The sequence below is a fragment of the Symsagittifera roscoffensis genome, chromosome 3 (genome assembly GCF_963678635.1).
Source record: "Symsagittifera roscoffensis chromosome 3, txSymRosc1.1, whole genome shotgun sequence".
NCBI lineage: Eukaryota > Metazoa > Xenacoelomorpha > Acoela > Convolutidae > Symsagittifera > Symsagittifera roscoffensis.
Window position 1 is genome coordinate 12,514,566 of NC_087064.1, and position 13,459 is coordinate 12,528,024.

At 37.1% G+C, this 13,459-nt stretch overlaps 4 protein-coding genes across 4 annotated transcripts in view; all 4 read left to right on the forward strand.

The window, feature by feature from the left end:
- The window catches only part of LOC134842872 (acetyl-CoA acetyltransferase, mitochondrial-like), a 134,164-nt gene that overhangs the window by 49,596 nt on the left and 71,109 nt on the right, over positions 1–13,459 (forward strand). The window lies entirely within an intron of this gene.
- The window catches only part of LOC134842871 (ATP-binding cassette sub-family F member 1-like), a 362,252-nt gene that overhangs the window by 45,081 nt on the left and 303,712 nt on the right, over positions 1–13,459 (forward strand). The gene's annotated exons all lie outside the window — the stretch shown is intronic.
- On the forward strand, positions 1,143–4,568 carry LOC134841304 (peptidyl-prolyl cis-trans isomerase sig-7-like). The gene is made up of 5 exons (XM_063857198.1): positions 1,143–1,369; positions 1,844–2,071; positions 2,448–2,657; positions 3,042–3,245; positions 3,599–4,568. Exons 1-5 carry the CDS (start codon positions 1,148–1,150, stop codon positions 4,277–4,279), a joined length of 1,545 nt encoding a protein of 514 aa, XP_063713268.1. The 5' UTR covers positions 1,143–1,147; the 3' UTR covers positions 4,280–4,568.
- Positions 9,410–12,372, forward strand: LOC134841934 (epidermal growth factor receptor-like). Its single transcript, XM_063858027.1, has 3 exons — positions 9,410–10,222; positions 10,518–11,222; positions 11,691–12,372. The coding sequence occupies exons 1-3, from the start codon at positions 9,512–9,514 to the stop codon at positions 12,297–12,299; spliced, it is 2,025 nt and encodes a 674-aa protein (XP_063714097.1). The 5' UTR covers positions 9,410–9,511; the 3' UTR covers positions 12,300–12,372.

Genomic DNA, 13,459 nt, shown 5'->3' on the forward strand with positions numbered 1-13,459 from the left:
GAAATTCAAAAATTGTACTTTTTATTTTCAAAAAAAGTCAGTTTTTTCTCTGTTTCCTTGCATTCATTAACTTTTTTCAATTGTCTGTCGGCTATGTTTTTGGTTTTTAGTGAAGTGGAAACAGATTATTGTGATTATTATTAATATTATTATGACAAGCAAGGTTATTGCAATGGGGTACTCTATTATTTCCGTAATTCATTTTGGACAGAGGATAACTGAAATCGAATTATTAGAAATATGAGGGGCGGATTTGGGAGTCTAAATTTCCCAAGAAGTTCCTAAAAACGCCTTTTTTTGCCTGTTTTTCAAATTTGTGCCCGCGGCGCAGAAAATTTGACCAAAACACGTCTTTTTAGTTCCTTAAGAGAGCTCGGAAAATCAATTTGGTCAACCCTAAAAAAAGGTCGACAAAATTTTCGAAACTTTTTTGAAAATCCGCCTACCCCTCGAGAAAATCCTAGATCCGCCCCTGTTCCTGTTGAACTAGCAGTTTGTTTTCAAAGAAATTTTGAAGAGCTTGTTGGTTTAATTAGGAATTGTGTCACCACTGAGTTTCAGTAAAAAGCTATGAACGAAGATTCTATTACAAATAAACAACCATTGATTCGTCTGATTATAAGCGGTTCAAAAGGAATCTAACAAAATGCCCATCTTAAATATTTTGCTCAAGTTGAAAACTTTTGTTTATACTTTTTTGAGCATTTGGTGCGAAGTTGCGATTCGCCTCTTTTCATGTGGCTGTTACTCTGTTGGCTCTTGTCCTCCAGTTACTTGCGACAGCGATAACTACGGACGGCAATGTTTTAGTTACCGAACCAGCTGACTGTGACTGCATTTTTCGCATTTTGAAAAATGTAACCGCGCCACAACTTTCTGTGCTACTCACAGTAACCGACTACTGTTTGCTCATGTTTTTGATTGGCAGCTCGCATCTGTTTTCATACATCGTTGTAACTTTTTTATTCTTCGTTACAAAGGCAGCTTTTTTGGACGTCAGGATAAATAACTGAAAATTAGCCCAGGAAAATGAAGGCGTTTGTTTTTTTTTCGGGAGAGGTCTAAAGTATCAGCGAATCCTTAAAAATTTGCTTTGTTAAATATGTTATGAGTGCTATGGATTAAATTTGGTCTTCTAGATGTTAGAATGAGTGTTTTGATAGAGACCACCATAGGTGACTTGGTGGTAGACTTGTTTGTGGAAGAGAGACCGAGGTCATGTCTCAACTTCCTCAAACTGTGCAAGACGAAGTACTACAACTTCTGCTCCTTCCATTACCTAAAGAGAAACTTCATAGCCCAGACAGGCGATCCCACCGGGAGGGGCGAGGGAGGGGAATCCATTTTTGCACAGGTGTACGGCCCACAGGTAAGTCGTCACAAAGATATTAGCTCTGAGCTGATCGGAAATTAAAAGCAGTCCCCAGTACAAGAACGAAGTGATTTTGACTTGAAAAGACGATGATTTTTTCTTTTTTTTCAAGAATAAAGTCATAAATTTTGTTCACGCTCAAATTTGATTTTCGCAGTTTGATGTCTGAGTTCTTTTAAGTTCAGGGAATTTCAAAGGGTTTTAACGTGTTATATTGTATTTTTCGAAAGTTGAAATTTTTGTTCTGTTACACTTTTTCAACCACCAGTTGGTTGTTTCAAAATTAAGCATCAAGTATTCACTTTTCAACATCGAAAAAGCAATTGAATGTTGATGTTTTAACCAAATGTGGCCGAATACAAAAATTCTTATAGCTTTCGTATTCCATGAAATTTTTCATAAATTTTGTTTGCGTAAAGAAAAATAAATTAGTTGTATCCGTTGCATAATCGCGTATTTCAAATTTTTCAGGCCGTACATTTTGAGGGCGAGATCAAACCCCGTCTTAAACACGTGAACAAAGGCACAGTGTCCATGGTGAATCGAGCCAATGTTGCTTCCCAGTTCTTCATCACACTGGGGGTTGATTTGGACTACTTGGATGAGACACACGTTGTGATAGGTCAAGTGGAGGAGGGCATGGAGGTATTGGAGAAGATGAATGAAGTGCTCACCGACGAAGAGAACAGACCTTATCAGGTATCACTCTTAGACATAGCTGCTCCTTTCAATTTGTTTCCTGTTTCGGACTCGATGATTTAGTACCCAGAAGTAGCGGAAATAGAAGCGATTGATAAATATGGGTGTCCGAATCTGCTAGCTGCAGAACTCGATTTCTTGAATTTTGATACTTGGCATTCATCAACCGCTTTCCATTTACTGGAAACATTGCGATTTGTAAAACGGAAACATGTCTTCACATCATAGCAAAAATTAGTTTTTTATTGGGTTGATGTAATTTATTTTGGTATTTTGTGATTTTCTAAGACTTGTGAGTCTGATTAATGCAAGAATAGTCCAGTTATTTTTTGTTTCTGATAAGGAGCATATTAAGATGTCTTGGATATGTTTACAGGACATCCGCATCAGCCACACAGTGATACTTGAGGACCCCTTTGAGGACCCTGGATCTCTCAGAGTCCCCAGCAGAAGTCCCAGTCCCTCAAGGGAGGTGATGGAGAGTGAGCGGATGTGTGTTGAGGACGAGATAGAGGAGGAGAGGGCCAAGACGAAGGAGGAGTTGGAGGAGGAGTACAGGGAGAAGGAGGCCAGGGCACAGGCTCAGGTAGGAGCAGTCTTCAAAATTTCCTTGGTCAAAATCATAATTTTTGTCAGATTTGCAGCATCATCTAGTTCCATAGTGGATTACATACGGGTATCTGCAATTATGCCTTTTCCGGTTAAAAAGGCATTTAATAACTATTTGCTTTCAACAAAATATTGTGAAATTTAATTTTCAAGAGTAATTTTATGAGATTTCGTGTGATTTTTAGATTTCAGGGTTTCCTTCCAGGATTATCGTTCTTTGACTTCATATGACTTGAATACGTTTTTGGAATCGCGAAAACCATACCAAGGAATAAATACAATTAAATTAGCGGAAACGTTCCGCGTGGCAATGTAAGATTCACGTATCATCGCCAAGTTAACATATATTTTTTTATTTTAGGTGCTGGAGATGTTAGGAGATCTGCCGAGTGCCGATGTGAGACCTCCCGAAAATGTTTTGTTCGTGTGTAAACTGAACCCAGCCACTTGCTCCGAGGACCTTCACATAATCTTCAGCCGCTTCGGTGAGATCCTCAGCTGCGAGGTCATCCGAGACTGGAAGACGGGAAACTCACTTCAGTATGCATTCATCGAGTTCGACAAGGTAAGCTATAATTAGGGATCCACCAAATGACCAAACCGACTGATTGAAATAAGAAACGAACCAAAGCCCCATTCAAAACTCGATCAGTCTAACTTCGCGATGACAAATTTCGCGTGAATTGAACTGATTTATGTTCGATTTAAAATGTCTGTTGTAAGCAAAATTTAAAAGTTAATGATGTGGTAAGCGAGAGTCGTGGTTCAAGTTTTGTCATCAAGAATTTGCCAATCTTTTTGTTTCTTTTTTAATAGTTTGTTTTTATTTGTGCTAACAAAATGCAATTTTGGTTGGCACAAATGCTGCTGTTACAAATGTTTTGAAAGCGTTCTAAAATATCATTTCGTTTCGTTTAGCAAGAGGACTGCGAGAAGGCTTACTTCAAAATGGACAATGTCTTAATAGACGACAGACGCATACACGTTGACTTCAGTCAGAGTGTAGCCAAGGCCAGGTGGCAACAATTCATTAGACAAAGAAACAACACCAAGGGAGGAAATGCAGGGGTGAATGGTGGAGAAATGGGCGGGGAAAATAAAACGAGGAAGCTAGCGAGTGCTCTGAGCGACGACGAGACGGAAAAACGACCAACAGAGAAACGCGAAAAAGTTGAGAAGAAACATAAAAAGAAAACTTTGACACCAGAAAGGATAGACAAAAGAAAATATGAAAATAGAAATGGCTCAAGACATCACGATTTCAGAAATGTTATTTGTGAATCTGTAAGAGAAGTTGAAAAAGATTTTCAAGCAAATAAGAAATCAAGAAATAAATTGTCAGTACCTGCATCGAACAGTGAATTAAATAGGAGTGATGAATCATCAAGAGGCTCCGAAAAGAAGCTCAAGTATAAAAGAAAAGAGAGCTCGAGGTCAATTTCACGCTCAGAACACGAAACAAGTCGAAGGAGAGATAGGTCGTCTGAAAATGAGGTCAAGCGGTACAATGAAAGTAAAAGGAGCAAGCATTCGTCTTCAATTCAATCTTGGAACAGGCACAGAAGTGGCCATGGACATAAAAGAGATACAAATAGATGATAGGGCTTCGGTATCTATTTTTTGGTATCCATAACTACAAGGCAAGGCCTGCCTGCAACTGCTGCTTATTAAGACGAGATCTAAGGCCAGTATATGCTGAGAAAGCTCAGCAGTGCAGTTGATGATGGCAACGTGATGGCTACAAATGCTACTAAAAGGGCTCATTCGTAATTTTGACAGCCATAGCTTTCAGTGGCAGCTAGCTTTTCATTTTACAAACTGATTTGTTTTCAAATAAATTCAAGATAAAAATTCAAGATGTTTTAACTTTGAGTGATGCATAACAGTATTTTTTTCGATTCAAAGGATTCAAACAAATAAGTAGAGAAGTAAACGATTCTCCGTTAATCATGTCTTCTAAATGTTTTTTCCTTAAGCTGTGGTGCTGTTGTTTATTTTATTTTTTTCAAGTTATGGCATTCTTTTTGGCATGGCAACATTCATTTTTTGATGACAAGGTCTTAATGAATGAGGTTTTGTACTTTTTATTGATATTTGTTATAGCGATAAAAAGGAGTTGTTCATGCTCAAATTTGATTTTTGCTACTTGACTTTTGATTTCTGAAGCTCAATTCAATTAATTGCTAAATTGAAGGCTGATAAAAACATCATGTTCTCCAATAATTCCCATGACTTCAATTTCCAGTCATTTGTTGTAATACAACTAGCGAGCAGCGTAGTGTATTATTACGAACCTTCTTTTTTTCTAACCTAACTCGCAACTAAAAGTTTTCATTAAAAGTTCAATTATTTGGTGGCACTTATGCCAAATCACGATCTGTAGCATTGGAAGTTTCATAACATCTGTTATCTGATTCATCTGTTATCTGTGTTTCGAGACCTAATGCGAGGCTTATTTCTACATTTTTATTTCCTACGTTTATTCTGGGGCCACTTTTGGTGCACTCTTAGGGTTTTTTGATAGCATATGCTTTGAGATTTGAATAAGAAAATGTTAACACAGTTGATACATTTTCAATTCAACAAATGAACCGAAAAAAGCTATTTGCTTCACACGACACAGGAAAAATAAAAACTCGATACATACATCTGGTTTTATGCTTTAAAATTTGTCAAATGCAAAGTTTGTTTGGATGCCTTCAGCTTGTTATATTCCAAATTTTCACTGCAAAATTGAGTCTTTTTGTATTTGGTGCCACTTTTTAGCATATGTAGCTGCTTTATTCGTGACTAGTGTTTGTCGGCGGCTAAGCGTGCTTGACTGAGTGGATAGTGTGTGAGACGCAATATCTCTTGATTGCAGTAGGGCGCAGATCGAATCCTAGATCTAGGAGATTAAGAGTCTTATTTTGAGTCCTATTTCAGTTTTTTTTCTTTTGTTTTTTCTAGAGCTGGTTTTTCACGTTTGTTAATTTGGAGCATAGTGTCAAACTACGATGTTCTTTTTTTTCAATCTAAGTTGCAAATATAAGTGTTCATTTATGCTGTTGCTGTAATGCAGGTTATCAATAGAGCGTGTTTAAGAGTTGTAGTTTTTTTTCAAGAAAATTGTTGAAATTTGTTCACGCTAAAATCTGATTATTTGCGGTTTGATTTGAAATTTCTTTTCAAGTTTACTTCTTTTTTGTTGGAAGGAAAGCAAACTTCACTATCGAACAGCAAAATTGTAAACGTCACGTAAATTCTTCATTTATAATAACGGATCTTATGAAAGAAAGTTTAATGGGATTTGTTTTGTTTGAGATGCCTTGGAAAATTTTGGTCAGTTTTGCATATGGTTTTTCTTGAAAACTACTACACGGACTTATTGTTTGTATGTGCCTATGGAAAGACCGGCTACGCCACTATGTGTCTGCAAATCACGTTTTGTACGTTCTACGGCCTTCGAATATTTCAGTGTTGGGGTTTTTTATATTTTTTAATGCAAATTGTGAGATTAAAAGTTCAATTGATAGAGCTAGTCATGAGTATCTCTCCTGCATAAAACGTTAATCTCTTATATTAGTAGAAAACATTTAATGCGCTATAAAGCGTTCAAATGTTGATAACTTGACGGCTTTTTGGAAACTTTTTCCTATAACTACCATGTCAAATCCGAGATTGAGAGTTCAATCATCGAACAGGTGGTAGAAATATGCGACTAAGGGTTCAACTGATAAAAAGAGGTAGGGATCTTTCCTGCATAATTGGTTCAATCACTTTTCTTTAAAAAAGCCAGCATAGCCTTGAGAAATATTCAAAAAAAATTACCCAGCCAAATCTTCAGTTGAGGTTGAGGTTTCAATCGAACGAACAAGCTGACTAGTTTTCCCTGAATAAGCCGCGACCATCTAATTTTGGTAGAGAAATTAGTAAACCTCTCACTCTCGAGGTGCGTGGTTTGCATCTAATTTAACTTTTTCTTTCCTAATTTTGCTTTTCCTAATTTTTACAAAGGACTTTTTCCCTTAGTTTTTTTTCTCGCGTTGTTAGAGTAGTTTGTGCCGTGTTTCTATTGTGTAATGTAAGCGGAGTTCAGCTTTGCCTTCGTGTAAAATGGTTAAATATTCCCTTATATTGCAACTGCCTGCGGTCAACGAGTTTTCTTTTCGAGTTGTTTTCAGCCGTTTTCAGGAAGTCTTAATTAATTTGTACGATAGTGAATAGGAAGGTGTTCATTATATATCTTGAAAGTTTAAGTGACCGTGTTTGACCCATGATTCGACTTGGTTTCGAAGAAGCCTTAATCGAACGTCACTATTTTGGTCAAAGACTGTTAATTGTTTGACTTTTGTCGAGCACCTTAGCCCGATAAATCAATTATTTTGAAGGTTATTGACTTCAAATGTTGGGAATGTTTGCGCTAAAGTTTAATGTCTAGCCAGAATTCATGCTAAGCTCAAAATAAATTACTGCTGATTATTTTGATCTGAAATTTAATTCGACTTGGTTTGTTGTTTTTTGAATACTAGAAAGTAGGATTTGTCTGAAACATTTTATTTCATTTTTTCAATCTTATCAGACACTCCTTGCAAACTTGAAAGTTCAATTCTAGTTTGTATTTCGAGACAAATAAACGATTTCTTTGCCGACAATCCGGCGGTAGCAAATATTTAAAAGCTGAAGTCCCGGGTGTTTGATTTTGGTTAATATAGGAAAGATCGTTTGATAAGATAGAGATTTGAAAGAATTCAAGTTTTCCTAGTTTGGTTATAATTAATTGATTGAATCGCATTTTGAGTTGGCGTTAAAATGAAGATCGCCCTAGCAAGCAATTTAGTCCTGATAATTTTTGTTTCGTTTTTGCCGTCAATCAGCTCACGAGAGTGCATGGGAACTTCTGATAAGTTCAGCGGTGTTGTAAACGGAATCACAAAACCATACTGTCGTTTGAGACTGAAATATCACAGAGAAGGGCGAAATTCTACGGATACATATATTACGGAAATGAATGATTGACATCGATAACAAATCAAGCAATTGTTTTGTAGAAGTACCATTTCAATTTTTTCCAACCTAACTAACAATTGTGTTCGATTTTCTGCCCCCGCTTGCCATTTTGTGCTCTTATTTGCGAATGCAGCTTTGCCTCTTTTTTATTAAAATAATCCAGTCAGCGGGTTTTTTTTATTAAAATGCTACATCAGTAGCGACTTCAATTTTCTGTACGCTGGCGAATAGCAAGCGTTATCATATATTGGAGCTTAGACTTTTTTCCAAGTAAACAACTTGTCTCACAAAATTTTATTTCTCAATTTTGTTGTTTCGTCCGTCACCCAACAGGAAAACGTCTACGTTTATGACTTTTTGCAGGTTAACAACTTGATTATTACGCTTGCGATTAGCACGCGTTATCAAATCCGAATATAGACGTTTTTCGGGTTAACACCGTTTTGAACAGGATCACTTGGTATCTTGGTTCATAATGAATTCAAATTTCTAAGCGTCTCCGGCACACTAAGTCTGGAGGTACCGAATATGCCTGGGACGTCAAACGTCCTGGGTTCAAATGTGACCAGGACCTGTTTTGTTTTTCAAACGGAAAAACTCCGTTTCAAAAAAATTGTCGTCTTCTCATTTGTCTGCTCATGTTTTGTCGGTTTAGTTGCCACATTTCAGAAGTTTTCGCTGTATGCAGTTTTCATTGTTTTTGCTTATTATATTTTCTTTTACTCCTGCAATTTGTAATTCTACTAGTCTCGACTTCGTATATATATTTTTTCGCTCAAAAAAGTTTCGACCTATGGTGTTTTATTCAGTCAAATTTCGATTTTTTTACTAAACGTTTTTTACAATTTTTTAATACCATCTGAAAATTTTTCTTGTCTTGAGCTAAAATCCTAAAAATCCAACTGATCGTTTTTTGAAAAGTTGTGGGGTTTGAAAATGACCAATTCGGCCCAATTTGGTATAATCAACGCGATATGTTTTTAACTAGCTTTTAACAGAACTAACGCGCTCATAACAAAATTAAGCGGCTTTTAAGTCATTTCAAATTGAATTGAGGCCTGAATTTGGGTCTTTATAATGCCATACAAGATCCTAAATACATCCTTATCGATTTTTCCAAGCAAAAATTTTTTCTTCGTATTTATGGGCATTAGGGACTTTCGGGGATTCGCGCTGGCATACAAACTGACTCGTTCATTTATTAGTTCGATACGAGACGCTTAATACGTACCTTTTTACTTTACCTAGCATATGGGGTATAAAATGAACAATAAAAATACAGATATATATTTTTTCGATTATCATTTTCTTGAACTGAAATTTTTTTAACGGCTTTAAAGGGCAGTCGGAACATGCGGGACTTTGCCTTGATATACGAGCAGTCTTTATTGCTTTTGTACAGTAAGTGCTGCATCTCCTCTTTGTGTAGAGTTGCTGCTCTTATGAATGTGATAAATTTTATAATTTCTGAAAGTTACTGATTGTTAGCTATGTGTATATCCTGAATTTCGATCTTGAGGGAGCTCAAAATGCACGCACATCTATGGGAACCTTGAGATCGCTCATATCTTCGAACCCGATAACGAAACATACAGTTTTGATTTTCTCAGCGAAGTGAGGGAAATTTCTGGCTACCTACTGATTCGCAATGTACGTTTGGCTCGTTTTGTGCTCCCAAATTTGGTAATAGTGAGAGGAGAAAGTTTGCTTTCATGCTCGTACAGAAAAAGGCAACAATGCTCTTTTTATGTTCATGACGGCGATTCTGATGTTCATTCAAGGCATGCTCGCTTAAAATTTCTGTCTTTTCCGAAGTTAAAAGAAATCAGTCGAGGCGGAGTCATGATTAGCGCAAGTGAGTTATGCTTTGTACACTTGATAAATTTCACGGACATCATGCAAAGTGGCCCTTCTGATGAGTTCCCTCTGATATTATCGAATTCAGGTAACTCAGAGCGCTGTAAACGTTTGATTGGAGAAGGTAAAATAATGTGTGGTTATGAGGAATTGAACGCTACAACTGTAATTCCTGCGAACACATCGTTAGCTGAGAAATCTAGCTTGGACCCGCGACCAGTTTGCAAGTCTGGACATTGCTGGGGACCCAAAAGGGAAGATTGTCAGACCTTGACGCGTTTGGTTTGCAGTGATAAATGCAAGAGACCTGGAGCCCTGGGCGGAAGGTGTTTCGGGCCCAGTGACTCGGAGTGTTGTGACGAGGACTGTTCGGCTGGATGTTCAGGGAACTTCAAATCCGAATGCAACGCTTGCAAGTACCTAAAGTCCGATGACAATTGTGTAAAGATGTGTCTTGATGACCTTCCTCGGGAATCAGGTGAAATGCCAGTGACTTATGAGAACCAGAGGATGTATGCATATCATTACGAATGTTTATCGCAGTGTCCACTAGGAACATATGCTTACGAGTCCGATTCATTGAATAAGAAGTGCGTCATAAGTTGCGGACCAGGGAACTCAATTCAGGGAAACAAGTGTGTACCATGTGGCGAGAATTGTTCGGTTGACGGAGTTTGTGCTGTTGATGATTTCAGAGTGCGCTACTTTATTTTTGATACTCCATTTTTCAAAACAAAACAGAAAAGTCACCAGGAACGCGGTTTGATATTATCCGATGTTTGTCATTTTCATAAGAAAGTCCATACCGGGTATTTTTCTTCGCTAGCTTGAAAAAAAATACCAATAATGGAAGCGGTTTTTTTCAAGATTTTTTTGTCGGAAAGGTTTCGCATAATAGGAGTTACCCGGTGATAAATTTAGCCATTTTGTCACCTTTCCTGGTCTTGTTATAAAAGCAAGGTTTTGAAGTATCAAAAATTATGTAACGCAGCAAGTACCTGACGAACTTTGTAAACATGAGGACTACGAAAAAATCCTCAGTGCCGAAGATTGCAGGGTTATAAATGGGGACGTAGTGCTGGATAGTTCATTTTGGTCCGGTGATGTATTTTGCAAAACAAAACCTTTTAATATATCAAAGCTTCATCTGTTTAAAAGTATAAAGGAAATCACTGGATCGCTGCACGTATTAAGGAGTCCTTTGAGAAACCTCTCTTTCCTGTCAAACTTGGAAGTGATCAGGGGTGAAGGAAACCGAATTAGGGGATCATTTGCTATTTCGGAAAACCATGATCTTGAATACCTGGGACTTTCTTCCTTGAAAACTATTCAAAAGCTCCCAATCATAAGAGGCCCAAACTTGTGCTATATCAATGAACATATGTTTTCGGATCTGCTAGATCCGAAATCGAATCTTGATCTGAAATCGAATCAGATCAATTGTTCGATAAACTGGGATTTTCTACCCTCGAAGGAATTTTGTGCGCAGAATCTAGAAAAGTTTTGTGACAATGAGTGTGCGACAGTTGGTGGCGAGGCCGCTTGTTGGGGTCCTGGGCCCGAAATGTGCTACAAGTGTCGTAATTTCAACTTCAACAACAGAACGTGTATATCCGAATGCGATCTAGACTCTAGCTTTGTAGAAGGGAATCTGTGTGAAACGTGCCACAAGGAATGTATTGGGTGCAGTGCTAGGGTATGTGTTCTAATTTTCTGTTTTACTTTCGTTGAGCAGTTTGATTGCTCTTTCCAATTGATTGTTGAGGGTGTGTAAACTGAGCTTTTTATCGTCATATTCTGATATCATTTTGAATGATATACTTATGATTCCGGAAATATGACGCTCGGAATCTTCCCAAGCCACGGTAACAAGTATCCTTTTTATTAGCTTGCTTAACTTTGTTGCTTAAATAGGTATCAGGAGGGTCCCTATAAGTAACCACCTGAGAGTACAGTGAAATCCTTTTCTTTCAATTTAACATTTTGCTGAAACAATTTTCGCATGCAAGTAGACTCACGTTGTCATCGCAATGCACCGAAGATAGTATCAGTTATTATAATTATGTACTACGTATGTATAATTAAAATATGTAATTTATGTAATATATATGTTATAACTTAATAAATATATATATATATTTATATAAATTTTCTAAAATTTCAGGGACCATTAAACTGCAAGAAGTGTGTTAGTTTCAACAATAGCGGAGAGTGTGTGAATCAATGCCCTTTGCCCACATTCGCAGATCAGACTAATCGGGAATGCTATCCCTGTTCTAATGTCTGTGAAATAAGCTGGGGATGTACCGGCAACAGTTCTTCTTTGGGCGCGGGTGGCTGCAACAAATGCAGAGGGGTAGTATTGGTTCATTCGGTTAACGAGACAGCTCAGATGTACACTTCAGAATGGGGGAAAAACAATACATGTGTAGCTGTAGATGAACTGCAAGGCCACGGCCAAAACATAACAAAAATGGATAAAACGGGGAATGAAGATACGAGTGATCATGAAGGAACCAATTTTTTCGTTAATTCCGACAATAATGAGATCGACTGTCCTCGAGACTACTTCCCCGCCGAAGCAAATTTTCTGCCTAGTTTTCCCAAAATGTGCATCAAATGCCATCCGCAGTGCGATGGCTGTTATAAGTTGGGGTCTTCTAGCTGCAAGAAGTGTAAAAATTTCCGACTGAAGGGTGAATGTGTTGAAAAGTGTGACAGCAGTTATAAAGATATTGACGGCGAGTGTATTCAAAATGTTTTTGTGCCGTAAAAACCGTGAGGATGTTGATAAGTGTATTCTATTGTAACAACTTTTGTATCTCACGGATTTATTAATACAAATTTAAAACACCATTAATGCTCAAACGGTTCACGGTAACTTAAGAAGGGTTATCAGTTTGAGTTTTTTTTCTCTTAGCTTGATCTAGAAATGAATCAATTGAGCTGAAAAATTAAAAAAAAACAGATAATTTTTTCAGAGAATTTGAGTCTTGAATTTTACAAAAAGTTTGATTGTTTTTGCGCTGAAAGATTTTTATAAAACCAATTCTAGTTGACTTATTTGAGTCCAAATGTCCTATTTGCCGTAAGTGATTTCTTTATTTTATAGAGCTATAAGATTCACGAAATAACTGCAATGACGAAATAACTGCAATGACTGCAAGACCATTGGCCGAACGATATTTAAAAAAAATCATCAAAGTAATTTCCATAATTTCATAATTTCGAGCAAATAAAGAGAGAGCGAGCAGCCTTGGAATAGAATTATTACACTCGCGAGTGTAGTGTATTAGTATGGACCTTCTTTTTTTCCCAGCGTAACTCGCAAATAAACTCATTTGGTGTCACTTATGCTACAATCACGATCTGTGGCCTCAGAAATTTCAAAGTTTCGTCCGCTTTTTTGTGGCGAGTGTTTGTGATTTATTACGCGTCCGTGGCTGAGAAGTTAGGATGTGAAATTCCTAGTCTCTAGCGCGTAGGTTCGAAGCCATCGCGTGGTAGGTTGATTTAAAATTAATTACAGCCTTATTTCATTTTTAGAGCTGCTTTTTTGGCGTGTTTTCGCTAGTGTTTGCGTCTCGGTGTAGAAGTTAGTTCTAAACTTAACCTATGCAACTTATTTTTACTTAGTTTCACTCAAATAAAATTGGTTATCAAAAGTTCTTTATCGCCTTCTTGGGAATAAAATAATTGAAACAAATTTAAAAATTGTTTGCAAAAATATGAATTTTTTTTTGAGCGTTGGTTTTGATTTTTGTTTTTGTTTACTTTTTTGAAAAAATGTGGTCAAATGTACCTAATTGTGTTTTCACTGCCGAAGTTTTAAGCTTTAGTTCAGATCCTCTCACCATTTCGATTTCTGGTACGACTTTTTTGCCGCTCAATTGGGTTAGTTTTGACTACAAAATGAAAGGTGAAAATGTTTTA